Below are 25,736 nucleotides of genomic sequence, written 5' to 3' on the forward strand. Positions count from 1 at the left end.
TCTGAGATGGACCCGAAATGGAGCCGAGATGGAGTCCGAGATGGAGTCCAAGATGGAGTTCGAGATGGACCTGAGATGGAGTCTGAGATGGACCCGAGATGGACCCAACATGGACCCAACATGGACCCGACATGGACCCGACATGGAGTTTGAGATGGATCTGAGATGGACCTGAGATGGAGTCCAAGATAGAGTCCGAGATGGACCCGAGATGGAGTCCGAGAAAGACCCGAGATGGAGTCCAAAGTCGAGATCGAGACTGGGACCGGGACTGAGACTGCGACCGGGACTGAGACTGAGACTAAGGCCGAGGCCAAGACCGAGCCCAAGCCTGAGTCCGAGTCCGAGTCCAAGTTCGAGCCTGAGAGGGTGAAAGCCCAAAGCATTTGTCTCCCAGACCCTTGGGGGTTTGGTGAGCTCCAAAAGTATAGTGAGGGGGAGGACTGCAATGGAGCCAGTTTAGCCAGGAAAGGCCAGTTTGGCCTAGGAAGGCTGTACTCAGGTGTTAGGTGATGAGCTGACCACTGGGCTGTAGGCCTTGACCCAATGGTAGTGTTGGCAAACACGGCCATGGACAGAAAGGGATTTGGTGGGGACTGGAAAAGAGATACTAGGGAAGGCTATTCCCTATGTCGGTGGGTATCCTAAGGATGCTAAAGAGTGGATCTGGGATGATCACTCATGGACGGATGGCCTAGTCTTTGAGAGACGGGATTGCAATGCAGGTGGTGTTGGACCACCAGCATGACCTAGGTAAATGGGCATGGCCTTAGCGTAACGGGTTGAGAGGTCGGTGGTACCTTGGGGTGTCGGTCATGAGATCGAACACGTAGAGCACTTGGACCAAGTGCAAAAGTTGAGTGGCATGGATGCCATTCTTGGGGCTAGCAAGCCCCAAGTCGTAACTGGGACTTATGGAGGTTGTGAATGAGACTCCTCCAAGTGGTCGGAGGTGCGGTTAAGTGACTAAAGTAGAATGGAAAAATTAGTCGCTTACAATAATCATTGAGGAGTCCAAGGCTAAAGTGAATGCAAATAAACAAGTGGGGTAATTTGGTGAAGTGTTCAAGAACCATCTTTAGCTCCCCCAGGAAATTGAATGGTCAATGGTCCCAATCCAAGTGTGGGTGGCACTACATACTTGGATATCTAGCGTGGCTCATCAAAACCTTGCTATAGCCATATGGCTAGGGCACCCAAAGGTAGAAGGTGGGGAGAGTACCCACGAGGCTCACGTAAAGCCATGGTGTTTCGAAATGTCATCCCAAAGTCCCAGACTGTGGAAAGAAAGAAGAGTGGACCTTTTGTGTAGTGATCAAGGGCATAGTCACGTGATGAGGAAGTCCTAGAGGTCAATGGGACTTGGTGGTAGGGCCTTTGGGCCCTACTCAGTGGCAGAGTTGGTGAACACTACTGAGGACGAAGTGGGATTTAGTAGGGACCAATGGAGGGATATTGGAGAAGGGTGTTCCTCGTGTTTCTAGGCATCATAAGGGTGTTAAAGTGTGGTCAAGGGATGACTACTTATGGATGGATGGCCTGATCTTTGGGAGATGGGTCTATAGTATGGGTGGTCTTGGACTACCAATGAGACAAAAGTGAATGGATATAATCTTAGTATAACAAGTTGATATGTCAATGGTATCTTTGGGTGTCTATAGTGGGATTGGACACATGAAGCACTTAGACCAAGTGCAAATGTTGAGTGGCATAGATGCCATTCATAAGACTAGTATATCCCTAAGTCATGAATAAGACTTATGGAGGTGGTGAGTGAAATGTGAGACACAAAATCCCTAGGCCCCAAAGTGGAGCCGGAAGGGCGCCACATGGTAGTGGCTGAAGCGAGAGCCAAACGAGCGTAACACGTTTGGACCAAAAGCTCCGACTTGAGAAGTCAAGAGCGGGAGTGGAACTCCCAACGAAATGCTCGAGGAACGAGCACGAAGCGAGCAAAAGGCGAGGCTCCAAAAAGGGACCCAAAAGGACCAACACATGACATGTGGGAGTGTCCGAGATGGAGTCCGAAGTGGAGTCCGAGGTGGACCCGAGATGGACCCGAGTTGGAGTCCGAAGTGGAGTCCGAGATGGAGTCCGAAGTGGAGTCCGAGGTGGACCCGAGATGGACCCGAGTTGGAGTCCAAAGTGGAGTCCGAGATGGAGTCTGAGGTGGACCCGAGATGGACCCGAGCTGGAGTCCGAAGTGGAGTCCGAGATGGACCCGAGATGGAGTCCGAGATGGAGTCCGAGATGGAGTCCGAGGTGGACCCGAGATGGACCCAAAATGGAGTCCGAGATGGAGTCCGAGATGGACCCGAGATGGAGTCCGAGATGGAGTCTGAGATGGAGTCCGAGGTGGAGTCCGAGATGGAGTCCGAAGTCGAGACCGAGACCGGGACCGAGACCGAGACCGAGATCGGGACCGAGACCGAGACCGAGGCCGAGGCCGAGACCGAGCCCGAGCCCGAGTCGAGTCCGAACCCGAGTCCAAGTCCGAGTCCGAGTCCGAGTCCGGAGCCTGAGAGGGTGAAAGCCCAAAGCGTTCGTCTCCCAGACCCTGGGGGGTTTGGTGAGCTCCAAAAGTATAGTAGGGGGAGGACTGCAGTGGAGCCAGTTTGGCCAGGAAAGGCCAGTTTGGCCCAGGAAGGCCGGACCCAGTGTTGGGTGATGAGCTGCCCACTAGGAAGTCCAAGACTAGAGTGAACACGGACCGACAAGCGGGGTAGCTTGGTGAAGTGTTCAAGAGCCGGCTCTAGTTCCCCCGGGAGATCGACTGGCCGATGCTCCCAGTCCAAGTGTGGGTGGCACTACCTACTTGGATACCAGGCGTGGCTCAACGGAACCTCGCTCTAAGCCCATGGCTAGAGCACCTAAAGGCGATAGGTGGGGAGAGTACCCAGGTGGCTCGCGTAAGGCCACGGTGTTCCGAAATGTCGTCCCAAAGGCCCAGACTGTGGGAAGGAAGAGGAGCAGTCCTCTGGGGTAGTGACCAAGGACACAGTCGTGTGGTGAGGAAGTCCCAGAGGACCGTGGGACTTAGTGGTCGGGCCTGTGGGCCTCGATCCAGTGGCAGTGTTGTCAAACACGGCCAGGGGCAGAAAGGGACTTGGTAGGAACTGACAAAGGGACTTTGGGGAAGGCGATTCCCCAGGTCTGTGGGCATCCTAAGGATGCTAAGGAGTGGATCTAGGATGACCTCTCATGGATAGGTGGTGCAGTCTTGGAGAGACGGGACGGTGATGCCAGTGGTATTGGACCACTAGTGCAGCAGAGGTGAATGGGCATGGCCTTAGCAGAACGGGCCGAGATGTCAGTGGTACCTTTGGGTGTCGGTCGTGGGATCGGACACGTGGAGCACTTGGACCAAGTGCAAAAGTTGAGTGGCATGGATGCCATTCTCGGGGCTAGCAAGCCCCAAGTCCTGAATGGGACTTATGGAGGTTGTGAATGAGACTCCTCCAAGTGGTCGGAGGTGTGGTTAAGTGACTAAAGTAGAATGGAAAAATTAGTCGCTTACAATTTGGTATCGGAGCTGTTCCTTAGTCCGACTTTTATTGGTGCTCAAGTATATCACCACTAGTGTTGGCATCGGAAGGTCCGAGGAGTGGGCCTATCCTTGAGGAGTAGCAAGTCGGGAAGACATGGCTCTCCATTACAGTTCATGTGTGAACTTGTAAACGAGGTGGTGGATAGAAAAGGGCCAATAATGGAACGACTTTGGGATCTTGGGAACAGTGCAAGGTTTTCCTCATTGAGTTGAGGATGTGATCCAGATGAGCGTTTGACTTAGCAAACTGGCTAATGTAGTTGTGGTAAACAACTACAGTTGGGATCACGGGAAAGATAAAGACTCCAAAGCAATAAAGGAGTCACAAGATTTTCCTCATATAGTTGAGGTTGGTGCTCATGAATGTGAGACCAGAAGTAATGACCGTGGGAGGTCAAATACGGAAGAGGACTCAAGTCCTTGAAAAGGTAGCCAGGGCTACCTCTAATAAATGCTGGAACAACCCCAGGAGTTGGGGGTATATTAAGTGGATGAGTTAGTGTTCTCATCACATGGACAAGTAGTCCTAAGGGGCAAAGGTTGCCCCCAGAGAACAAAATCAAGTGTCGGAGTAACACTTGTGAAAATAGTCCTTTTGAGTAGGACAGGAATGCAAGAAGTGTATTCCAGTGAGCTAGTGCCTCACAAGTAGGACCTTACGGGTCTGTGGATTAACCAAGTCCAAAACTGCTGGATGACTCAAGTAGAGTCAACGGATGGTCCTAAAAGGACTGACGGAAGCATTTGGACTGAGGTGTGTTGTACCCCACAAAGGATGGGGGGGGATCATAGGATCCAAGGATGAGAACAAAGGGTATCTCATCGATGACAAAATATGCCATGCTAAAGTTATGGGAAAGGTGTTCCTAGAAGAAAACAACTTTGACATAAAGTTGTGTGTGACCTCTATGGGGCAGTGCTAACGGATGGTTGGCATGAGAAACAGCGGTGTTGGTCTTGGCAAAGACTTAGACACGAAGGGGAAATGTCATAGAGGTAGGCTCATGGAGCCGATGGTGTGGAGACACCAAATGTGCCAAGGTGTGATACTTTGAGGCTATGTTGGTGGGTTCATGAGAACCCCTTGCCAAAGGAATCCCAATGGAAATGGGAATGGCATAGCCTAAGCTGCAGAGCATGCAGTTGGAGTGTGGTGACCCAGATAATGATGGAGGTGTGAAAGCACCAAGCAATGAGTTGTAGGACTTGACAACTATAAGGCAACTAAGCAAGAGGTGCAAAATAACTGGTTAAACGGGTAGAAGGTAGCTACCCAAGACTTCTTAATAGCATAAGGAAGTTGGATATACCCTTACGGGGGATAAGTTGCTTGTGTTGCGATATAGTAAGTCAATGTCATAAAAGAAAATACTCATTGTCAAGAAAGCCATCATTGGGACACTCAGACACTCTAGAACACCAGAAGGTGGTGTTTGATGTCACGAGGGCAATGGATAAAGCCCAAGGGACTAAATCCCTAGCGAATGATGGATAGAAGGTGCTATCCAAATGTCCAAGGTTGCGGAGACAGGAGAGGACTGTCTACCCGAGTTGGACAAAGCCAAAAATGGAATTTTGGTAAGGCTAGTGATGGGCATGTAAAGGCCCGTAAGCAACAATGTAATCCCAGTGTGTGGGATTATAAGGTGAGCATACCCGGATTGAGGAACCACTCCCTAGGCTATTGGGTAGGTTCATCCCTAAGAATACTTGCTAAAGCGTGATAGAAAGTGCAAAGCTATCCTCCTGGTCTGGAGGAGAATGACCAAAGGAAAGGTGTGAAGCCAAAAAAGCAAGAAGTAAGGGGATAGAACCGAACCGTAGGAATCAAAGGGCATAACCAAGGTTGGTTATGCCAGCTGGGAGTGGAGAATCAAGTGGGGCTCAAGGGGGTTGTCGCTAGCAACCGTGATGCCATGGAGAGTCTAAAATATGGAATTGTCCATGTTAGACTATGTGGCATTTGGAAGGCTTGCAAAAAGGGAGGCCTTAGCAAGCTGAGGGACAGAGTTCCTTCAAGGGTCCCAAAGACGATTCTAGGTAACTTAGTACCTAGAAAGGCCAAGTGTAAATGGTTCATGGAACGCGCGAAATCAGAGTGGCGCAGCAGAAGCGTGGTCTTGAAGCTTGCCATGAGGCAAGGCTATCAAGGTTAGGGAAGTAGTTCCCGAGTGTTCAAAGAGAGGGCTTTGAACGAAAGTCGATGGTCAAGGACTTTCACGCTTATGCAGGAACCATGTTACAGTGGTCGGAGGACTTGCCAAGCGAGATTGGCACGTCGGGGGAACAAGTACCCTAGTTGAAGGTGATAACTTCAAAAAGGGTGGGCCATGGGGCCGAGCATGGAGGAGTCCGTGCATGATCACAGACATGTCAAGTGAGAGGACTTGGCAGTGTGGAGGAACTAGGTTCCTAAGCTGTGATCTGTAGCGCGCTTTAAAAATAAGTTGGTGCACCGGCGTGGGGAGTCACGCCAGGCATCTAGTGTGATGCCGTTCGTAGATGCATATACAGAGGTTGGGTTCGAGTCCCGACCCTCTAGTGCTTGGGTTCGAGTCCCAAATCACTAGGGCGTGGTGATGGTTTGGAATATGAGGACACTCATATTTCGGTGGTCATGGACTCTCAGTGGGGAGACTGGTTTGGGCACACCGCCAAGCGAGGGATGCCTCGGAGTCGTGATGCACGATTAGATTGCTTAGTGTGAAAGCTCAGCATATCTAACTTGAACGCTTTGGTGCAAGTGGCACCAAGGTCGTGGTGAGTGAGATGGGGACACCTAATCTCAGTTGCTATGAACCCTTGGCCGTAAGGGCTGGCTTGGGTGCACCGCCAAGTGTGGGGGATGCCCCCGGGGTTATAATCAACAACTTGGAGGTCTAGAAGACCAAGTACCTCTTGGCAACTCTATTAAGGTGCCAAGGTGAGATCACTAGGTGATCTTATGGCCAGATAAGGACAAGGTCCTTGGTTGGCTAAGGAATGAAGTTCCTGGTTCAAAATGTTGAAATTGAACTATTTAAGGTGGTGTGGCTTGGTCGTGATAACCAAGTGGGAAGAGCACCTAAGGGAAATAAACTATGTCCGTGAGATGGCATAGTGAGTCCGAGGAAAGTAGTCTCCATAAAAGACCCATGGGAGGGTCACGAAGTTGGGCCGTGGATAGAGCCCATAGTAGAAGATGCTAAAGAGACGTACTAGGGGTGAACATCCTCCGGACTTGGCAAAGAAGAATCTTTACTATGGAACCGAAACAATACCTCAAGGAGGGAGGTAGAGATTCAATGTTGCTTGGTGCAACAATCAACGGATAGGAGCAAAAGATGAGTGGCCAAGATAGGGCCGTGGAATCCCTTGGGAGGAATCCAAGTGACAAAGTTAGGCGAGGAACACTAATGTGTTGGACGCTAACAAGTTGCGGGAAAGGAAGTGTGTTTCCAAGGAGGGATTCCGAATTGCTCTGATTTGGCGAAAGTGGAAGCTCCAAGGGAGGGAGTGGTAAGATAGCCAAATGATAGGGCGATGGACAACCCTAGCACAAAGTGTGATAAATGGAACTTAGTGCCCAAGGTGGCACGAAATAGAAGAGAGGATGATGGTGCCCTCAAGTAATGAACTTCCTAGGATAGGGAAGTGGAGTTGCACAATCTGTGCAATGCAAGGTGTTGGAGACACCTAGGAAATTGACTTCCAAAAAGTCAAAAGAGTAAAAGTTCCAAGGTGCAAACATTCAATAGATGGAAATTGAGACTAATCAAGAAGGAGTAGTGGGATTGACTTAGAGAAGGGTCTCTAAGAGGTTTAGCGAGAACTAAACCAATAAAAGGGGAGAACCATTACATGTGGTCCAATCAGTCTCTAAGTTGGAGAGACTACGCTCCTTAAAGGATGGACAAGGCATGGTGAGCCTTTGATGTCAAACCATAGACAAAGATTGGCTAGGTGCCAAGGATGGAAATGGTAACACGTGTGGGTGTTACTTTATGAAACGGTTTACCGTTCGATGAGGACATCGAACTTCGTCTATGGGTGGTGGAGTTGTGAGACACAAAATCCCTAGGCCCCAAAGTGGAGCCGGAAGGGCGCCACATGGTAGTGGCTGAAGCGAGAGCCAAACGAGCGTAACACGTTTGGACCAAAAGCTCCGACTTGAGAAGTCAAGAGCGGGAGTGGAACTCCCAACGAAGTGCTCGAGGAACGAGCACGAAGCGAGCAAAAGGCGAGGCTCCAAAAAGGGACCCAAAAGGACCAACACATGACATGTGGGAGTGTCCGAGATGGAGTCCGAAGTGGAGTCCGAGGTGGACCCGAGATGGACCCGAGTTGGAGTCCGAAGTGGAGTCCGAGATGGAGTCCGAAGTGGAGTCCGAGGTGGACCCGAGATGGACCCGAGTTGGAGTCCAAAGTGGAGTCCGAGATGGAGTCTGAGGTGGACCCGAGATGGACCCGAGCTGGAGTCCGAAGTGGAGTCCGAGATGGACCCGAGATGGAGTCCGAGATGGAGTCCGAGATGGAGTCCGAGGTGGACCCGAGATGGACCCAAAATGGAGTCCGAGATGGAGTCCGAGATGGACCCGAGATGGAGTCCGAGATGGAGTCTGAGATGGAGTCCGAGGTGGAGTCCGAGATGGAGTCCGAAGTCGAGACCGAGACCGGGACCGAGACCGAGACCGAGATCGGGACCGAGACCGAGACCGAGGCCGAGGCCGAGACCGAGCCCGAGCCCGAGTCGAGTCCGAACCCGAGTCCAAGTCCGAGTCCGAGTCCGAGTCCGGAGCCTGAGAGGGTGAAAGCCCAAAGCGTTCGTCTCCCAGACCCTGGGGGGTTTGGTGAGCTCCAAAAGTATAGTAGGGGGAGGACTGCAGTGGAGCCAGTTTGGCCAGGAAAGGCCAGTTTGGCCCAGGAAGGCCGGACCCAGTGTTGGGTGATGAGCTGCCCACTAGGAAGTCCAAGACTAGAGTGAACACGGACTGACAAGCGGGGTAGCTTGGTGAAGTGTTCAAGAGCCGGCTCTAGTTCCCCCGGGAGATCGACTGGCCGATGCTCCCAGTCCAAGTGTGGGTGGCACTACCTACTTGGATACCAGGCGTGGCTCAACGGAACCTCGCTCTAAGCCCATGGCTAGAGCACCTAAAGGCGATAGGTGGGGAGAGTACCCAGGTGGCTCGCGTAAGGCCACGGTGTTCCGAAATGTCGTCCCAAAGGCCCAGACTGTGGGAAGGAAGAGGAGCAGTCCTCTGGGGTAGTGACCAAGGACACAGTCGTGTGGTGAGGAAGTCCCAGAGGACCGTGGGACTTAGTGGTCGGGCCTGTGGGCCTCGATCCAGTGGCAGTGTTGTCAAACACGGCCAGGGGCAGAAAGGGACTTGGTAGGAACTGACAAAGGGACTTTGGGGAAGGCGATTCCCCAGGTCTGTGGGCATCCTAAGGATGCTAAGGAGTGGATCTAGGATGACCTCTCATGGATAGGTGGTGCAGTCTTGGAGAGACGGGACGGTGATGCCAGTGGTATTGGACCACTAGTGCAGCAGAGGTGAATGGGCATGGCCTTAGCAGAACGGGCCGAGATGTCAGTGGTACCTTTGGGTGTTGGTCGTGGGATCGGACACGTGGAGCACTTGGACCAAGTGCAAAAGTTGAGTGGCATGGATGCCATTCTCGGGGCTAGCAAGCCCCAAGTCCTGAATGGGACTTATGGAGGTTGTGAATGAGACTCCTCCAAGTGGTCGGAGGTGTGGTTAAGTGACTAAAGTAGAATGGAAAAATTAGTCGCTTACATGAAACTCCTCCAAGTAGTCAAATGTGTGGTTAAGTGACTAAAATAAAATGGAAAATTTAGTCACTTACAGTATGTCATAAGAGTGCAAAGTTTTATTAGTGCTTCACCATATAAACTCCTATATAGTCATGATCCAATACTATTAATAGAGTTGAGTTTACCTTCATGATTGCCAAAAGCTGTTAATACTATGTCTTAGGATTAGTATTTGATAAACATTCTTCCACTTATCTAAGCAGAGTTTGCCAAAAACCTAGGCTATGTACAAGTGGGACAACAATAATGCTACAACTCCCATCATCATCCACCTGCAGAATACAAAATGGATAACTTGGTGTTATTCTGTTTTCCCAATTTTATGGTATATGGTTTATCTAAAGGGCTTATTGTTTAATAGAAGGGACCATATCAGGTGCTACTGTAAGCAACCAAAAGGAACAACTCAAAATATGATTCATAGGGGTTCAAATATAGAAGGAAAAGGCCCATGAACAAATGTGTACCCCTTTGTTCAATCGATTAAGAGTTTTGGGATACTTGAGGTTAAATGTCTTTGGGTTTGAATAGTATTGGGTTAGTGAAATCTCAAGAAGTCTAAATCAAAGAGTTTATATTTGGTATTAGAGGGGTCTTAAGTTTGACTTTATTAGTTGACTTAGAGGAATTGCACCACATGTTGATTGATATCTGGTAAGTTTATTTTGCTCTGGCTAGGCTCGACCCAAGGGGTAGGGTGTCAAGAGAGCATGGCTCTTGGGAAAGTTGCAGTTCTCAACTTTCATTCACAAAGGTGTGAACTTGCAAGAAAGTGTGATGGATTATAAACAACTAAAAGAAACGACTCAAGAGATGATCCATAGGGGTTTAAATATAAAAGAAAAGAGCCCATGAATAAAGGTGCACCCCATTTTCTAATCAGTTAAGGGCCTTGGGATACTTGGGATTAAGTGTCATTGGGTTTGAATAATATTGGGTTAGGTGACCTCTTAGGAAGTCCAAATCGAGGAGCTTACAGTTATGGTAAATTAGACCACAAATTTATGAGGTTTGGCATGATATCCAACAAATAAATCCTCCAGAAATTATACATGTGTAATGGCTGAAATGCTTTGTACAAAGGGATCATGAACAATTGGCACCACTTACAAATCCATTGATACCTCCTCCTAATGTTCCTCTAGATCCTGACCCATCCACTATAAAAGGTCCAAGCATACAATTATAATGCCATATACTAATATTAGTATAGTGGGATTTTAATAAATGTCAGATTGGTTTCAATCCAAACCACTTGCTTCTGTATATAAAGAGCAAGTGATAGTTTAGGCTAATTGATATGCACATTTCTGTATTCCATTTCCATATTCCATGCACTCATTAATAGAAAAATTGCTTAAATATGATGTTATAACTTTATTTAAGAACTAGAAATTGCTAAGCAAATGTTAGTTAGTTGACAAAGTTTATTATTCAACATATGTTTCCTCTTCTCAATGTCTACCTTTTTCAATTTTCCTCACTTTATACAATAGTGCCATCTTGACTTCAACTAAGGATATAGAAGAAAAAGCTTTGCAAAAAAACTTTACAATTTGCTCCAATTCTCTTGTAGGACCCTACACCATTTTTTTTATATAAAAAGATTCTAGTCATAGAAAGAGACAGGAAGAGTTTCTCACTAGAAACTACTTGGCTGCATAGGTGTTTACACAAAATCAAGAGCTCAAAGTCATCCACTATTGGTAAAACAAACACCTTCAAATCTAAAGGTTTAGAGAAAAATTTGAAATTCAATCCTCTTAGATTCTAGTGTGTTACAAAATATACATTATATCATGTTATAGCAAAGTATCAAAAAGCCCTTTTCAACTAAAAGACCATGGATTTGTAATGTATAATTTAGAACACAGCCAAAATAGAGTTTCAAAATTCCATGGTACTTTCTTTCTAATTTTCAAATTCCTTGAGTGACATAGTATTATTTGAAAGAATTCATTCCGGATAGGAATGCTAGAATACTACTCAATTGAGGAGGAAGTATCTAAAAATAATTGTAGATACATTAGCAAGAGCTTCGTATCATACTATTACTAATATAAGCTAAATATTAATATTATATTATTACCAATATAAGCTAAATATTATATTATAACTGAGTCAAGTAGTTAGAGGTAATAAAGACATACTTATTGCCAACAGGCCCCATCAAATCAAACACCACCAACTCAAATGGATAGGAAACTATAATTAATTTTAACCATCCTTTTGCAACATCAGGGGAATAATTATGAGCTATAATTTAATATTTAGCTTATATTAGTAATAATATAATATCAATATTTAAAAATAATAATTTGAAAGAAAAAACTTAACCTTATTATAATCAATGTGCTCCTTGCAGCTTCTAAGGACAGACGATACCCCATTTGTGCTCAAGATATTCACCGAGGACAAAGTTCTCAGGGCCACTAGCATAGTTGAAGAGCATCCACCCACAGATTACAATCCAGAAGATTAACATATGGCATTTTTTGAGTTCAAAGAGTACACCTTACTTCAACAGGAAAAAGTCAAGTGTACCATTTCGTTGTCTTTTCTTGCGTGGAGGCGTAATGGCATCGAGCCATCGATTCTCGGACTTCTGCAGCTGTAAAGCCAAGTGAAAATCCAAATGTTGCTGCTTCGTTCGCTCGTCTAGAAATTCCACGCCACACTGGGAGCAGCAGCTATTATTTTCCAGTCCAATCCTTCTCGATTCGGGCCCTGGAACTTGAAAAGGATATTTAAAGCTGTCCGCTGAGACGTCTTCCGCATCCTCTTCAAATTCGGTTGGACTGGAAGAGCTCGCAGGAATACACACTGAAACTTTGCTGATGTGTGTCGATTCTTCTCTCTCGATTCTTGCCTGTCTCTTCCCAAGAACTTGGGTTGGTGAAACGCCCGACTGTGTGTTGCATGGTCTCGCCATGAAGGAGCGTATATCTGCCGAGCTTGGAGAGCCATCTTTTATAAAGTTTGTTGCACCAATGTTAAGGACGCAAAACTCACGACCCTGGAGGCTTTGAGAAAGGAGTCTCAAGCCTGTCTCGACCAGCACTTGCGTTCTTCTTCCCAAAGGCACGGTCGCCAATAGCAGCTCTGCAGGCATCCCAGCTGATGTGCTCGTGAATTTCCTGCAGTTCCAAGTTATGATAAAAGACCAGAAGGAGTAGAACACTCGCTCACCAGACCCCTCGAGACTTCCATTTCACTGTAAAAGTTTTCGGTGTACGTTCCGTCTCGGCTTTGTCTTCGTCGAGCCTCGCAATCAAATCCGGAGCAAGACAGCTTAGAATCTCCTGAAGGCAAACAGAGGTTACACGTATGCAGCTCGAGTTAAGTCTTACTTTTGCTTTGTCCAGAGAAGAGCATGGTTTGAAGGAATCCTCAACCGAGAGAGACTTTGAAAAGCCCTTGTCTTGAACACGACTGTAGTCGTGGCCACGGCATGCATCAAACAGCTGGTTTCCAAATCGATCCCCAAACCTACATTCAGCAATGTAAAAATTTAAGCTTTTCACAGCATGCATTTTACGTACTTGGAAGACAATTGCGCCAGAGTAAGACTTTGCATATCTCCCATGGTTTCCACTCCCATTTCTTTTAGAGTTGCCTCTGTCTGCCTTCCAACTCCCGGGATCTGAAAGCTTTTCCTTTAAACATAAAAAGCACTCCATAAGAATGTTTAAGATCACCTTACAAACTGGTAAAGGAACAATGAAATCGTTTACAGCTGACTGAGTAATACAGGTCTGCTTATTTGGCTTGTTTAGCGAGCAAGCCATTTTCGCCAGCATTTTCTGCACAAATGTAAAAGAATGACAAAGATGATACTCATGACGCAGGCACTTACATTGTGAGAAATGCCGCAGGAGCACTGATAGCCAGTTTCTTTTTCAACCGCGCAGCGAATTTCAGCAGCTAACTGAGTTCCCACCATCAACAACAGGTCTCCCTGGGTAGCTTGCGTAGTTAAATCACCGCCGAGTACATGGCCGACAAACGAAGTTGGATTGGCACTTGCAACGCGTTTGAGAACTTCTTCAGTGACATCCACCGCACACTCGTCCAGACCTCTCCTGAAATATTCGTTTAGAAGCAAATACATAAGCAAAGTTAAAGCACATACTTCTCAACCGTCCCGAATCTCTTGATGACTTCCATGATCAGCTTGCTTGCATACCGATAAGGCGTGAGGTCCTCTCCATTGATCAGCACCAAGTCCGAGCAACTGCAAAATGATTCTATGTTTGTCTAACAGTAAAAAGACCAGCACTGAAAGCATACCATCTCTTGGCTTCGTCAACAGGAACCATTTTCGGGACTCCAAGCTGCCTAGCTACATAGTTGGAAGTAACAACAAGGAACTTCTGCAAGATATATCATTCCAACAAAAGAATTAGAACAGAAAAATGGGAAGACAACAAAAAAAGAAAGGACACCTGAGTGACACCGACTGGTCGATCTCGAAGCCAAGGACGTCGCAAGATCTCAGATTGAGCATAGAAGCAATCGACATCCTGTTAAGAAGAAAATCAAAACAGGGATAAACAGGAAGAGATACTAGATCGAAAGAAAAAGAACCGAGTTTACCAGATGGATCACGACCCGATCGGTCGCTTTGGAGCTCATCCTACAAAAACTACTACTGTAGCTGCTCAAACGGTCTCTTGCTCAAACTCTTCCCCTTCGCTTTCCTCCTCCACATTGTCGACTTCCTCCTCCTCCCCATCTTGATCGTACTCCTCCGGATCGTTCTCTGCCGTCGTCTTGCCCAGGATAATCCCCTCGTTCGCAGTCTTGATCTCGTTCCACTGGAAATCCCTCCAAATGAAACCCTGATGCTGCAGCTGTCAAGAAATGCGCTCACCTTCTCCTCGAGCTCGGCCTCCTCCTGAGCTAGCAGCGCCTCCTCGTTCGCAGCGATCGACCACTCCCAGGGATTCTCCACGCTGATCGGCTCGATGCTAGGGAACCAAGTAGACATTCTAGACAATAAATGGGAAATCTAGGGTTCTTCATTAAAGGAAATTAGATAGCTTGTGTTTGTAGATATGTGTCTCGGCTATGTTCTATCCCCAAATATGCCTTCGTCTCGGTCTGACAGACTACAAATAAGACTCTTCGATGCAAGCACACGTCCACCAGACTCTTGCTCGGATCATACTCGCATATATCTTTCCATATAAGTCTAGAACACTACTTGCTAGCCTTCAGAGATTGGTTTCACAGCGATTACAACTAGAAACTCAACAAGAAGATCGTAGATGAGATGTTTGAGAGAATTTTCCGCAAGAGACTGGGAGAGTGAAGCCGAGCTGATTGGCATCTCTCGGAGAAGCGTTAATGTTCGTCCCACCGAATTCTTCTTCATAAAGTGCTGACAGACTTCACGCGAGGTTTTGCAGCACTACCTACATCCACGCATCAGATTCTTTTGAGTCAACACAGCTTTGCTTTGTGAGGGTGAATTGTAGAAATTTGTATTGATTTCATTTTTCAGGAAATAAAAATGACTCTATGACTTAATTATTTAATATTCATAATAATTAGGGAAAATTACGATTGTACCAATATAAATGCCAAGATTTCAAGCAATAATTTGTAGACTTCAAAATGTCTACAATCTATTATTTGTGTAAGCTGACGGCTTGACTATGCTTGACACCCTTGTCGTTTTATTATGATCATAAACATCTCTTTAGCCACAACAAATAGGCAAAATGTTTTTTAAGATCGTCCCACTTTTATTATTTCTCATTTCAAAATCTTATTCAGACCCGATTGTTAGATGCTTCGCTCGCAGAACACCAAATACTGATCCCCTGTCCATGTGTAGAGCACAGGGTATGTGCTGGAGACAATTAGTAGGCAACAATTTTCAGACTGGAAGTTACGTGGGTCTAGACGGCACTGCGTATGTACGGATCGGAATGTTTCGACATAGAGGCTACTACGTAACCTTGGACGATTTTAATAATGCTATGGCCCAAATTTACAATACGTGCATTGCTCACGGTTACATGGGAGGCTATGCGCGTTTCTATAACCATACATGCTTGTCGAATTTAGAAGCCCAGCAATGCCTACTACTTTCAACCAGGTGAAAATCAATGGACCGATTTGTGATTTAGCTTGAGTGAGAGGAAAAATAATAATCTAAAGTTTCAATCTCTCTCCTATCCTTTCTCCTCATAAGTTTCCTTCTCTTCACACCATGTTTCTTGCTTGACCTTTGTTATACGTACTTTTGATTAGTTCTTCGTGACTGTGATGTTCTATATTTGCACAGGACAGCGCATGGAAGACGGTCACCGCGTTGAATTCTCTAGTCAACCTGGAGGCATCTCGTGCGATGCAACATAAATGGGGAATTTAGGGTTCTTCATTCCATGGGCAAGGCATACCAAGTGCTACTCCAGTGCCCATCGCCGCTACGCCGCTCTCAGGTAAGAAATGGCGACCGCTCTCTAGAAATGCCGATCGCGTCTCTTGCCCAGCTTTGCGTGGATTTCTCGCCGCTCTACGATCGAGAGCCACATCCAGATGCTAGCTTGGAAGCCAGCATTGACGACGTAAAATCAAAATTACAATGCATTCTGTAATCGTTTGTTTCATCTTTTGCTGTTTAGATATGGGATCAACGTCGCTCTGCGAATCCATCTCTCTTCAATGCCACCAAATTCAGAGTAATATCTCGAAGAAAACTCCCCTTTTTTCTCCTTTTGTAGTGATTTTGTTCTCTCTTTTTCTTTGTTGAACTGTGCAGTATGGCGGCTATGATCTATCCCCCGATTGTCAACAAATATGCCTTCGTCTCGGCCTGACAGACTACAAGTAAGCGTCTGAGATCGATCGTTTTCTTTTTTCGATAGATCTAAACTCTTCTTAACTAGAACTTTTGTTGGGACGAACTTGTCACCGAAGTGGGAGAAATTCTTGTCGCCAAGTACTGGTAAGACTCGAGATTGTTATCCATTTAATACGGGATTCCCTCCCAGATGATGTTCTTCGATGCAAGCACACGTCCAGCCCCCTGGGAAATGGTGCAATTGTGGAAACACTAGACTCTCAGATCATTCTACTGCAGCGCAGCTCAAACGTAGGCGAATATCCTGGGCATTTGGTCTTTCCTGGTGGCCATTCAGAGGTACACATTATATTTTTTATGTATTCCCAAAGTTTAGAACGCTGCTTGCTAGCCTTCAGAGATTGGTATCCTTGGCCACTCGGATCACAGCAAAAAACTGAACAACAAGATCGCAGATGAGATGTTTGAGGGTATTGTCCGTGAAGTTTGTGAAGAGACTGGGATTCCTGCGTCGTCCCTGGTAGGAACAAACGGGATTACGTTTTTTTGTTCTCGAGTTCATATCTTTCGGGCGTGTTTTTGTGTGAAGAGCGAGGCGGAGCTGATTGGCATCTCTCGCAGGAGCGTGAATGTTCGTCCCACCGCATTCTTCTTCATGAAGTGCCGATTGACTTCAAGCGTAATTTCAGAACATTACACCCGCGCAGCGGATTCTTTTGAGTCAACAAAGCTTTGCTTCGTGAACAGAGTGAGTAAAACTTCTCTCTCTCTCTCTCTCTCTCTCTCTCTCTCTCTCTCTCTCTCTCTCTCTCTCTCTCTTGATGCTTGTCATTTTCTTATTAATCGTTCTAAACTTTCAGGAAGAACTCATCGACAAATCAAATGAAATGCCTGGGTGTCATGAAGGTGGCGCAGTCATATTTACAAAGATTGATAATATGGTTTAACACAAATCATTTAATATTCATCCCATAATAATTTGAATATGCCAAGATTTCAAGCAATCATTCAGCTTCAATTATTTGGAATGTCAAAACTTTTTTCGTCGTATTATTATGCTCATAAAAATCGCTTTGGCAATGGCTGTACAGGCAAAATGTTTCTTAGACTTGTCTTACTCTTATTTCTTGTTTCTAGATCTTATTCAGAGATCCCGTTCGTTAGCTGCTTCGCTCGAAGAACACCAAATACTGATCCTCGTAGCATGTGTAGAGCACAGGGACTTTGCTGGAGACAATTAGTAAGTAGCAATTTCCAGCGTGGACATTACCAGGGTCTAGACGGTACCGCATACGTAGCAATCGAAATGTATCAAGCTAGAGGCTACCGTGTGACCTTGGACGATTTTAACAATGCTATCACCCAAATTTACAATATCTGCATTGCTTACGGCTTCATGGGAGGCTATGCGCGTTTCTACGAAGGAGTACAACCATACATGCGTGTAGAATTTAGAAGTCCATTGGGAACTATTACTTTAAACCAGGTGAAAATCAATGCACCTGTTTGTGATTTTACTTAGATAGTAAGAATAATAAGAACATCAGGAATATTTTCTTCTCAAGATTACCTGATGAAGCGATTATACAGGTAACTTTCTTTACCAGACACGTGGCGTTGGATTGAACCTCCAGCGCGGCCTGGTATATTCATGCCCGGAGAATATTCCTTGCCTGGGACATAGATATTCGTGTCCAAAGCTATGTGTAGCCGTGTCGCAGTGGAGCGCCGCCGCAGCCACAGGAGAATTCAACACACAGGTGCTGGAAACGAGTTCCCATTCCATTGGGTCTTCTCGCAGCTCGAATTTTAGGACATTTGTTTCCGCCACCGCTGGAAAAATTGAAGCTTTTTTGCTCGATCTGCTCGATCTCGTCATGGCGATGTCAATGAAGCGGCCAATGCTCGGCAATCGATCGGTAAGACCCAATTCCAGGGAAACAATGATTCTCATAGCGAATCTTTCCAGACCAAGCTCGTCCAACCGGTTTGCAAGCGGCGAGACAGAGCCGATACGAACTCTCACCACTACAGGGTCACTCTTGTCACTCCACCTCCCAAAAACTTGGGAATACACTGCCTTCCATCGGTAAGCAAGAAAGCACAAAGCTTCCACTTAAGAAAAAAAACGATTTTTTCCTCCCAGAACACCCAATGTGGTGAGACAGTCACAGTTAGTGGAGAGTCCTACATTGTCTCGGGCGTCGTCTACCAATACCAGCTCAAGAAAGGAAGGTATGCTCCAAGCGCGAAGAAGCTCGAAGTTCAGCCGACTGGACGATACATTCTCAACATGTATCTCGACAGTCTTCTCCCGGATTCCTGAAAAAAAAAACAGTGGACCACTGCCAAGAACAGTTTTGGTTTCCTTGAATCGGATCGTTTCAACGCTTTGAATCCCCTGGAAACAAAGATTAAAGAACTCCTATCCTATCTAGCGCTGAGAGAAAACAAAGATAAACTTACGCTTATTCATCGTCTTCGTCTTCGTCATCTTGATCGTCGTCCTCATCTTCGTCTTCCTCATCTTCGTCAATCCTCTCGTCCTCGTTCTCCTCGTCCTTGTCATCGCTTGGCTCGCTCTGCGCGTCCCTCTCTTCGCTCAGTGTGATCTCCACCTGTTTCATCGTCCTCTGGAGCTTGAGCAGGCCGTCGGCAAACTTCCATCCCTTGGACTTGTCCTTGACGCAAATCGACAGCTTTTCCAGCAACGCACATCTCCTGACCAGATTGTTGAGTACTTCCAGGCTCTTCTCGTCCACCCACGGCATATGAATAACAATTCTCTTTAGTGGAAGCTCCGGCAGCTCCTCCATTCTACAGCACCTCAAACACTGCATAATCACAAAGAAAACACTGTAAAAAACAAGCTTTTGTAAAAGAAAGACATGGAAGAACCTTGAAGAGATCTCCGCCAATCTCAAGCCCACTCCAGTTGGCCATGCAGCCGAAAAACTTTAACGGAGCAACCTTCTCGATCTTGTTCAATGCAGCAGGAATAGCGACCGACTTGATCGCAGTTTTCTCGAGGCCACCAATCGCAGCAGCCACGTCCGGCAGCGTCCATTCCCCCTCCTCGCTTGATTCTAGCACCAGCTTCTCTAAACTAGATCCCCTTGGAAGCCCAATCACGCAGGGAGACCGCACTACAATCTTCCCCACTCCACTGGCCTTGACGACGAGCTTCGTCACCCACTTGACGCAGATCACCTCCACCTTGGGATCCTTCTCCCCTCTCGCAGACAGCGTGAAGACGGTGAGCGCCTCCTGGAAGCTGAGAAAGATGGTGGTGAGCTCCGTGTGCCTAATGTAAGGCGACCCGAGCCCCGTGCAGTCGCAAATGTCGAGATAATTTAGAACCGGGCAGAGCTCCATGATGCCTTCGAGTGCCTCGTCTGTGATACACACGTCGTTGAGGGTGAAAGACGTGAGTCTCTTGAGCGGCGTGGCTTCGCCAGGCACGCGATCGATATGGTAGTATGAGAGAGATACCTCCTTGAGAAGCTGGCACTTGAAGATCTCGAGAAGCTTGTTGCCCATCTGCACGAATCCCTCCCCGTCCTCCTCGAGAGTGAGGCACTCGAGCGTGGAATTCACCGCTCGCAGCCACATGCACACCGCCCCGACCCCAAACTCGGGCCCTGTGATGTGGAGATCCTGGACTCCACACGTCGTGGCGCCGATCGTCCGCCCTATGAAGGATTCCAGCAGCGGCACGCGCTTGGCGTCCTTCTTTACCTTCTTCACCAGATCGGCGCAGGAGAAATCCAGGTAGTCGACGCCCCGGAAGAGCATCCGCCAGCGGCGACAGACGAGGCGGCAGGGCGCGATCTTGTGGAGCGGCCCGATCTCGCCGAAAATGCGGCAGACGAGCGCGTCGGGGAGAGCTTGGAAGTAGTCCTTTGCGGGCGCCATCACGGCCTCCCTGCTCGCGTTCCCTCTCATACCCTAGGAGGCATCAAAAAAGCCCTAGTCGAGAGAGGAGAGAGAAGAAATGGTGTTACTGACTGACTGACGGAACAAAGCTCATCACGCGAATTAGGATTCTGCTAGGTCTACTGCCAGAATATCCGTCGTTAAAAGCATATTCGTCGTCTTCATTCTTTCACTTTGTTGGAGGCCCACACAGCGACTTGCTCGTCACTCCTATACAGCACCAAATTCCTATCGTTTTGGAGCACTAGGACCGACGAGACCAGCTCGCCCGAGACGACCCCGCTATCGATAGTCCACAAACACACGCTCTCGTTCTCAAACACCACTCTTCCATCTACCCTCACTCGCAAGTAGCAATTTCGATTGGCGCCAATCGAGATTAGAGGCCTCCACACCACGATGTTCCCTTCCATGAGCTCTTTGCAATCAAAGCCCAGCACCAATAGCCCATTGCGAGAGACGAGATAGGATCCCGGCGTGAGCCTGGAGTAGCTCCTCGCCTTTGGGCCGCTCTGGATCATGTTCGAGTAGGGATAGCATGCCTGGCCGCCATGGACGATCACTGGAGCCCCCTCTCTTGCCACCTCTAACTCCTCGTTGGCCTCCTTGAGAGCGTACTCCATTCCAAATCTCCCATCGATTGCGGTGATGTAGCTGTAGCCCCATTCGATCAAAGCGTCGGAGACAACGTCGTGGAGATCATGGAAGGCGCGGACGAGCTCGAATCCCTGCATTGCGTCGGCGTCAGGGTTACCAGCCGTGGCATCGCAGCCGGCAGTGAAGAACCAGAGGCGGAGGAAGCACTCCTGGCCGTTTACTATCACGGTGTCCGAGAAGGACCGGGGCATATGGCGGCCAAGGTTGATTGTGTTGACGAGCGTAGCCAGGCCACTCACAACAACGATGCGAAAGCTGGGAACGATTCTGCGAGGGATGCCCTTGTCGAAGATGTCCACGGCTTTGCTCCTCGTAGAAAGATAAATGGTGATGGCTGTCATCAGCACAAATCGATCCATTAGGGAATTCAATGGTCGAGCTTTCCTATGCAAATTCTTTCTTATATTGCATTCTGACGCGTCAATCTTCTAGAACAGACAAATCAAGGGCCAGAAGGTCATTCTAAGGACAAATTTCTAGTGGAAATTTTGCCACTAATAATATAGATTTGCTTTGTGCCCTTACAATACTGCATTGTTCACCTCACTAACTTCTAATCTTCATTTCTTCATTGGTAGCCGCTGTAAAGCTGTGACCAATGGAATAGAAAAATCAGCATTCGCAAGCAAAGTCTGTCCACATCCAGGAGGCCCAAAGAACAAAGACTCCTGTGGACGGCGACATCCCGAACTTCTCAAACTTCTCAACTGGAAATTGCACAGTGGCACAAATTCCAGCCCAACGGCGTCCAGCTACTAACAAACACTCAACTCTTGAAGCTCCCTCTTGACGTTCTCAAGGCCATCAATGTAACAATAGGCACTTCAGCCACCTAAAAGGAAAACATTATTTCAAGTCAAGTGCAGAAGGGTTGCTCGTTCCCAAAGCTGTCTGCTCGTTCGTTATAGCCATCGAGCTGAGAACTTCGGCATCCATAGTCTCGTCTCAAGGTCAATCACGTCCATCTTTTCGTATCGACTTGGTGCATAGGGCAGCAAGGCCCGGGCCAAACGAAGCCGTGCGTATTTTCTCCAAATCCACCTGCAGAAGCAAATGCGAGTTCAGTAGCTAATACATTTCATACATCTTCCGCGAGCTTCATGAGCCCTCAGCCTCGACTAGGGTTACTTCCAGACCGCTTTTTCGGAGAGATCGCTCCACAAGATCATCCGAACAAAATTACCGTAAACTTGAAGATCCATCCAGAGACCTAGATCGCGCATAATTACCGTAAATTTGAAGATTATCAGAAGCCTTAGATTTTCCATTCTTTCACTGTGTTGGATGCCCACACAGCGACTTGCTCGTCACTCCTATACAGCACCAAATTCCTATCGTTTTGGAGCACTAGGACCGACGAGACCAGCTCGCCCGAGACGACCCCGCTATCGATGGTCCACAAACACACGCTCTCGTTCTCAAACACCACTCTTCCATCTAGCCTCACTCGCAAGTAGCAATTTCGATTGGCGCCAATCGAGATTAGAGGCCTCCACACCACGATGTTCCCTTCCATGAGCTCCAGGTTGCAATCAAAGCCCAGCACCAGCATGTATAGCCCATTGCGAGAGACGAGATAGGATCCCGGCGTGAGCCTGGAGTAGCGCCTCGCCTTTGGGCCGCTCTGGATCATGTTCGAGTAGGGATAGCATGCCTGGCCGCCATGGACGATCACTGGAGCCCCCTCCCCTGCCACCTCCAACTCCTCGTTGGCCTCCTTGAGAGCGTACTCCATTCCAAATCGCCCATCGATTGCGGTGATGTAGCTGTAGCCCCACTGGATCACAGCGTCGCCCACAACATCGTGGAGATCACGGAAGGCGCTGATAAGCTGGAATCCCTGCATTGCGTCGGCGTTGGGGTTACCAGGCGTGGCATCGCAGCCGGCGGTGAAGAACCAGAGGCGGAGGAAGCACTCCTGGCCGTCTACTGTCACGGTGTCCGAGAAGGATCGGGGCATATGGAGGCCATGGCTGATTGTGTTGACGAGCGTGGCCAGGCCGCTAAGAACAACAGTGCGAAAGTTGGGACCGATTTTGCGAGGGATGCCCTTGTCGAAGATGTCCACGGCTTTGCCCCTCGTAGAAAGATAAATGGTGATGGTTGTCATCAGCAAAAGCCGATCCATTATAGATTCACGGCCTTGGGCTTTTCTACGCCATTATATTGCATTCTGATATGCGTAACTCTTCTATATGAGACAAGCCCAGGTCCAGAAAGTCATCCTATGACAAAGTTTTGTAGAACTTTTCCAATATGCAAGACAACTATAGATTGTTTTTGTAAATTACATTACACTTTAATTTCCACAAAATGAAACGTACTTTGGGTGATCTATAAATATTTAGACATGCAAACTAGTTTTCCCACCAGCTTCTAGTAAGATTCTTGCCCCAATAAGATTCCAGTAAAGATAAAGATAAGCTCACTTCAAGCATAGCTTTGTGGCAAACAGACCACCTTTCTTCTTTGTCTATCACTATGGCTGTGGAAAAGGTTAGAGCCTGGGAAGACGACAGGAGTGCAAACTTGTCAATAGATTTGTCTTTGCATCGTCCGCCAAACCTTTCAGATAAAAAACCATACCAATCCATTTAACGAGTCAATATGCTTGGAAGCGCCATGACGAGTTTAATTGCCACCATTTTCTTCGTCGCAGGGACTGTCCACCCCTAATCGACACCGGACTTCTTAACTGGGTGATCGCGGGCCTGGCCACCCTGATCAACAGCATCCCACTCACCACCTTTTCACCTCGATCATTCTCCTCCACCATTACCGTCGGTTCAATACTGAATGCGATCCTGACCCCGACGAAGACCAGGCTTCATGCTCATCCAAGCCTTTGAAGCTCTCACCGAGTACGTCAAGCACGCCTTGCACCAGTCCCGCTTCAGCTGCTACACCATCGTCGACGGGCGATTTGGAGTCGAGTACATGCTGAGCGCTGGGCCTGCTGTGGACTCTGCTGGCGATCGTTACGGGAAGGTCGGGTTCCTCAAGGTCCATGCGCTACTCCAAACTCATGCCGGTCATCTCTCGCTTCTCGCAATGGGCTCTACAAGCTGGAGCTGGGAGATGCCTGTGATCTGAAGCTCCGGGAGGGGAGTCTTCGTTGGTGACGCCAAAGGTTGCTACTTGTTGATGCAGTTGGACGGAAATGCGGTGTTGGAGAACGAGAGCTTCCGTGTGTGGGCGACCAATACAGCAGTGCCGGGAAAGCAGGTTTCATCGATTCTAGTTCTCCAAAATGATAGGAATCTGGTGATGTATAGGAGCGACCAACAGATCGCTGTGTGGGCCTCAACACTGTAAAATGATGAGAATAAAAGATTTTAGTCCATGTAAGTGATCGATGCAAGCACGAACCAAGTTGCTGTTCTTCGTCAAAGTTCCAGTCCGGTGGTATACGGCGAAGCACGTCGATCACGCTTTGGAAACAGCTCTAAATTCAGTGTTGGAGCACACCAAAGAAGCTTATCTTCCTCTGCTGCGCGCCTGTGACAAACTCTCGAGCCTGAGGAAGATCCACCAGCAGATGATCCAGAAGAAAGTCTTGGTTGACAAGCTGCTCAAGAACGTCCTGATTGACATGTATGGCAAGTGTGGCGGCTTGGACGAGTCCCGAGCAGTGTTCCAGTCGATACAAGACCGCGACGGACCCAACGTTTTCTCGTGGACAGTGTTGATCTCAGCTTATGCCCGGAACGGGCATAACAACGTAGCTCTAGATCTCTTCCACCGCATGGAGCTGGCTGGAGTTCGAGCGAGCGAAGCCACTCTAGTCATCGCTGTCGGAATTTGCAGCAAGCTTGGAGCTCCTCACGGCCTACGAATCGGGAAGAGACTCCACCAGCGAATCGAGGCCCAAGTCTCGATGAACTTGATGACTGCTCTCCTTGATATGTACTCGAAGTGTGGGTGTCAGGGAGAAGCCAGAGAAATCTTCCAGAGTTTCCAGACTACCGACAGTGTGTGGTGGACTGCGATGATGGATGCGTTGGTTCGATGCGGTGATCCCAGTGGGGCGCTAAACTTGCGACGTCGAATGGCCATCGAAGGCATTCCAGCAAACACTGTCACCTTTGTTGTCGCACTCACTGCCTGTTCTTGCTGTTCTTGCGGCTCCTTGTCCCGAAAGGTGGCGAGCCAGATCCACGACGAAATCTCTTCCCGGGGCCTGGACTCCAATCCCGTGCTGGCCTCTGCACTCGTCAGCGTCTATGGCAAGCATGACAACTTCCAAAAGTCTTGGAAAGTTTTCCAGGATATTGGGAGCTCGAGAAGGAGCTTGTCATGCTGGAACTCGATGGTGCTCACTTGCGCTCGGCATGGCTTCCACGAGAGAGTTCTCGATCTGTACTCCCAGATGTCGGTGGAGGGATCGGTCGTCCCAGACGAGATAACTTTCAGCATCGTCTTGAGCTGCTGCCAGAGAATCGAAGATGGCGAAAAGATCCTCTCGGAGGCCGCGGCTGCCGCTTGCGACCAATTCGATCAAGTGAGGAGCGCTGCCATCGATTTCTATGCCCGCATTGGCGATTTGGGGAGCTCCAAGCATGTATTCGAGAAAGACTCCCACTGTCGGAGCCTGAGCTGCTGGAATGCCCTGATTGGGGCATACTCACATCACGGCTATGGCCGCCAATCCCTCGATCTCGTGCTGAGGATGAAAATCGAGGGAGTCATGCCGGATCAACTGACCTTCATGTCGGCAATGTTTGCCTCGAGCCACACGGGACTGGTGGAACGAGGCCTGGAATGCTTCCTGGAGATGGAGGCCGAGCATGGGATTGTCCCAAGCCCCGAGCACTGCCGCTGCTTGATTGATCTCCTGGGCCGCGCCGGCCAGATCGAGGGGGCGGAAGCGATGCTTGAGGAGGATCCGTGTGAGATGGAGTGGAGTATTCTCGTGGGCGCCCGCAAGAACCTGGCCGACGAAGAAGCCCTAACCTAGGTACCCTAAA

General features: G+C 48.1%; 5 protein-coding genes across 6 annotated transcripts; 3 read left to right on the forward strand and 2 right to left on the reverse strand.

Annotated features, from left to right (window-relative positions):
• Positions 1–11,825: 11,825 nt before the first annotated feature.
• On the reverse strand, positions 11,826–14,345 carry LOC9641429 (DNA polymerase IV). The gene is made up of 11 exons (XM_002960893.2): positions 14,236–14,345; positions 13,959–14,179; positions 13,808–13,885; positions 13,653–13,735; positions 13,495–13,596; positions 13,219–13,444; positions 13,061–13,165; positions 12,905–13,005; positions 12,713–12,851; positions 12,552–12,664; positions 11,826–12,499 (listed from the first exon to the last, which is right to left on the reverse strand). Exons 2-11 carry the CDS (start codon positions 13,995–13,997, stop codon positions 11,878–11,880), a joined length of 1,608 nt encoding a protein of 535 aa, XP_002960939.2. The 5' UTR covers positions 13,998–14,179; positions 14,236–14,345; the 3' UTR covers positions 11,826–11,877.
• A 1,409-nt stretch (positions 14,346–15,754) lies between these two features.
• LOC9641777 (nudix hydrolase 9) lies at positions 15,755–17,180 on the forward strand. The gene is made up of 9 exons (XM_002960234.2): positions 15,755–15,814; positions 15,866–15,940; positions 15,998–16,054; positions 16,135–16,202; positions 16,262–16,320; positions 16,367–16,515; positions 16,568–16,696; positions 16,766–16,924; positions 17,037–17,180. Exons 1-9 carry the CDS (start codon positions 15,758–15,760, stop codon positions 17,121–17,123), a joined length of 840 nt encoding a protein of 279 aa, XP_002960280.1. The 5' UTR covers positions 15,755–15,757; the 3' UTR covers positions 17,124–17,180.
• A 684-nt stretch (positions 17,181–17,864) lies between these two features.
• Positions 17,865–18,647, forward strand: LOC9641430. Its single transcript, XM_002960235.2, has 3 exons — positions 17,865–18,095; positions 18,146–18,265; positions 18,323–18,647. Exons 1-3 carry the CDS (start codon positions 18,054–18,056, stop codon positions 18,500–18,502), a joined length of 342 nt encoding a protein of 113 aa, XP_002960281.2. The 5' UTR covers positions 17,865–18,053; the 3' UTR covers positions 18,503–18,647.
• Positions 18,502–20,153, reverse strand: LOC9641778. 2 transcript variants are annotated; one of them, XM_024675287.1, is made up of 3 exons: positions 19,075–20,153; positions 18,643–19,010; positions 18,502–18,577 (listed from the first exon to the last, which is right to left on the reverse strand). In XM_024675287.1, the coding sequence occupies exons 1-2, from the start codon at positions 20,119–20,121 to the stop codon at positions 18,645–18,647; spliced, it is 1,413 nt and encodes a 470-aa protein (XP_024531055.1). In that variant the 5' UTR covers positions 20,122–20,153; the 3' UTR covers positions 18,502–18,577; positions 18,643–18,644. The 2 variants fall into 2 exon arrangements, with proteins under 2 accessions (XP_024531055.1, XP_024531049.1); XM_024675281.1 differs by having other exon boundaries at positions 18,502–19,010.
• Positions 20,154–24,124: 3,971 nt separating this feature from the next.
• LOC9641431 (pentatricopeptide repeat-containing protein At3g03580) lies at positions 24,125–25,726 on the forward strand. Its single transcript, XM_024671217.1, has one exon. The coding sequence runs from the start codon at positions 24,125–24,127 to the stop codon at positions 25,724–25,726; it is 1,602 nt and encodes a 533-aa protein (XP_024526985.1).
• The last annotated feature ends 10 nt before the right edge of the window (positions 25,727–25,736 follow it).

The sequence above is a fragment of the Selaginella moellendorffii genome, unplaced genomic scaffold (assembly GCF_000143415.4).
Source record: "Selaginella moellendorffii unplaced genomic scaffold, v1.0 SELMOscaffold_0, whole genome shotgun sequence".
Taxonomy (NCBI): Eukaryota; Viridiplantae; Streptophyta; class Lycopodiopsida; order Selaginellales; family Selaginellaceae; genus Selaginella; species Selaginella moellendorffii.

Excerpts from the sequence above, each read along its gene's own strand:
- LOC9641431 (XM_024671217.1), top strand. The coding sequence starts at position 24,125 with ATGCAAGCACGAACCAAGTTGCTGTTCTTCGTCAAAGTTCCAGTCCGG.
- LOC9641429 (XM_002960893.2), bottom strand. The coding sequence starts at position 13,997 with ATGAGCTCCAAAGCGACCGATCGGGTCGTGATCCATCTG. Across the intron at positions 13,445-13,494 it reads AGATTCGGGACGGTTGAGAA|GAGAGGTCTGGACGAGTGTG; the intron begins GTATGTGCTTTA and ends CGAATATTTCAG. Across the intron at positions 12,500-12,551 it reads TGGAAGTCTCGAGGGGTCTG|GAAATTCACGAGCACATCAG; the intron begins GTGAGCGAGTGT and ends TTGGAACTGCAG.
- LOC9641777 (XM_002960234.2), top strand. The coding sequence starts at position 15,758 with ATGGGCAAGGCATACCAAGTGCTACTCCAGTGCCCATCGCCGCTACGC. Across the intron at positions 15,941-15,997 it reads TGGAAGCCAGCATTGACGAC|ATATGGGATCAACGTCGCTC; the intron begins GTAAAATCAAAA and ends TTTGCTGTTTAG. Across the intron at positions 16,697-16,765 it reads GGATTCCTGCGTCGTCCCTG|AGCGAGGCGGAGCTGATTGG; the intron begins GTAGGAACAAAC and ends TTTTGTGTGAAG.
- LOC9641430 (XM_002960235.2), top strand. The coding sequence starts at position 18,054 with ATGGCGATGTCAATGAAGCGGCCAATGCTCGGCAATCGATCG. Across the intron at positions 18,096-18,145 it reads CAATGCTCGGCAATCGATCG|ACCAAGCTCGTCCAACCGGT; the intron begins GTAAGACCCAAT and ends GAATCTTTCCAG. Across the intron at positions 18,266-18,322 it reads GAATACACTGCCTTCCATCG|AACACCCAATGTGGTGAGAC; the intron begins GTAAGCAAGAAA and ends TTTTCCTCCCAG.
- LOC9641778 (XM_024675287.1), bottom strand. The coding sequence starts at position 20,121 with ATGAGAGGGAACGCGAGCAGGGAGGCCGTGATGGCGCCCGCAAAGGAC. Across the intron at positions 19,011-19,074 it reads TTGGCGGAGATCTCTTCAAG|TGTTTGAGGTGCTGTAGAAT; the intron begins GTTCTTCCATGT and ends GTGATTATGCAG.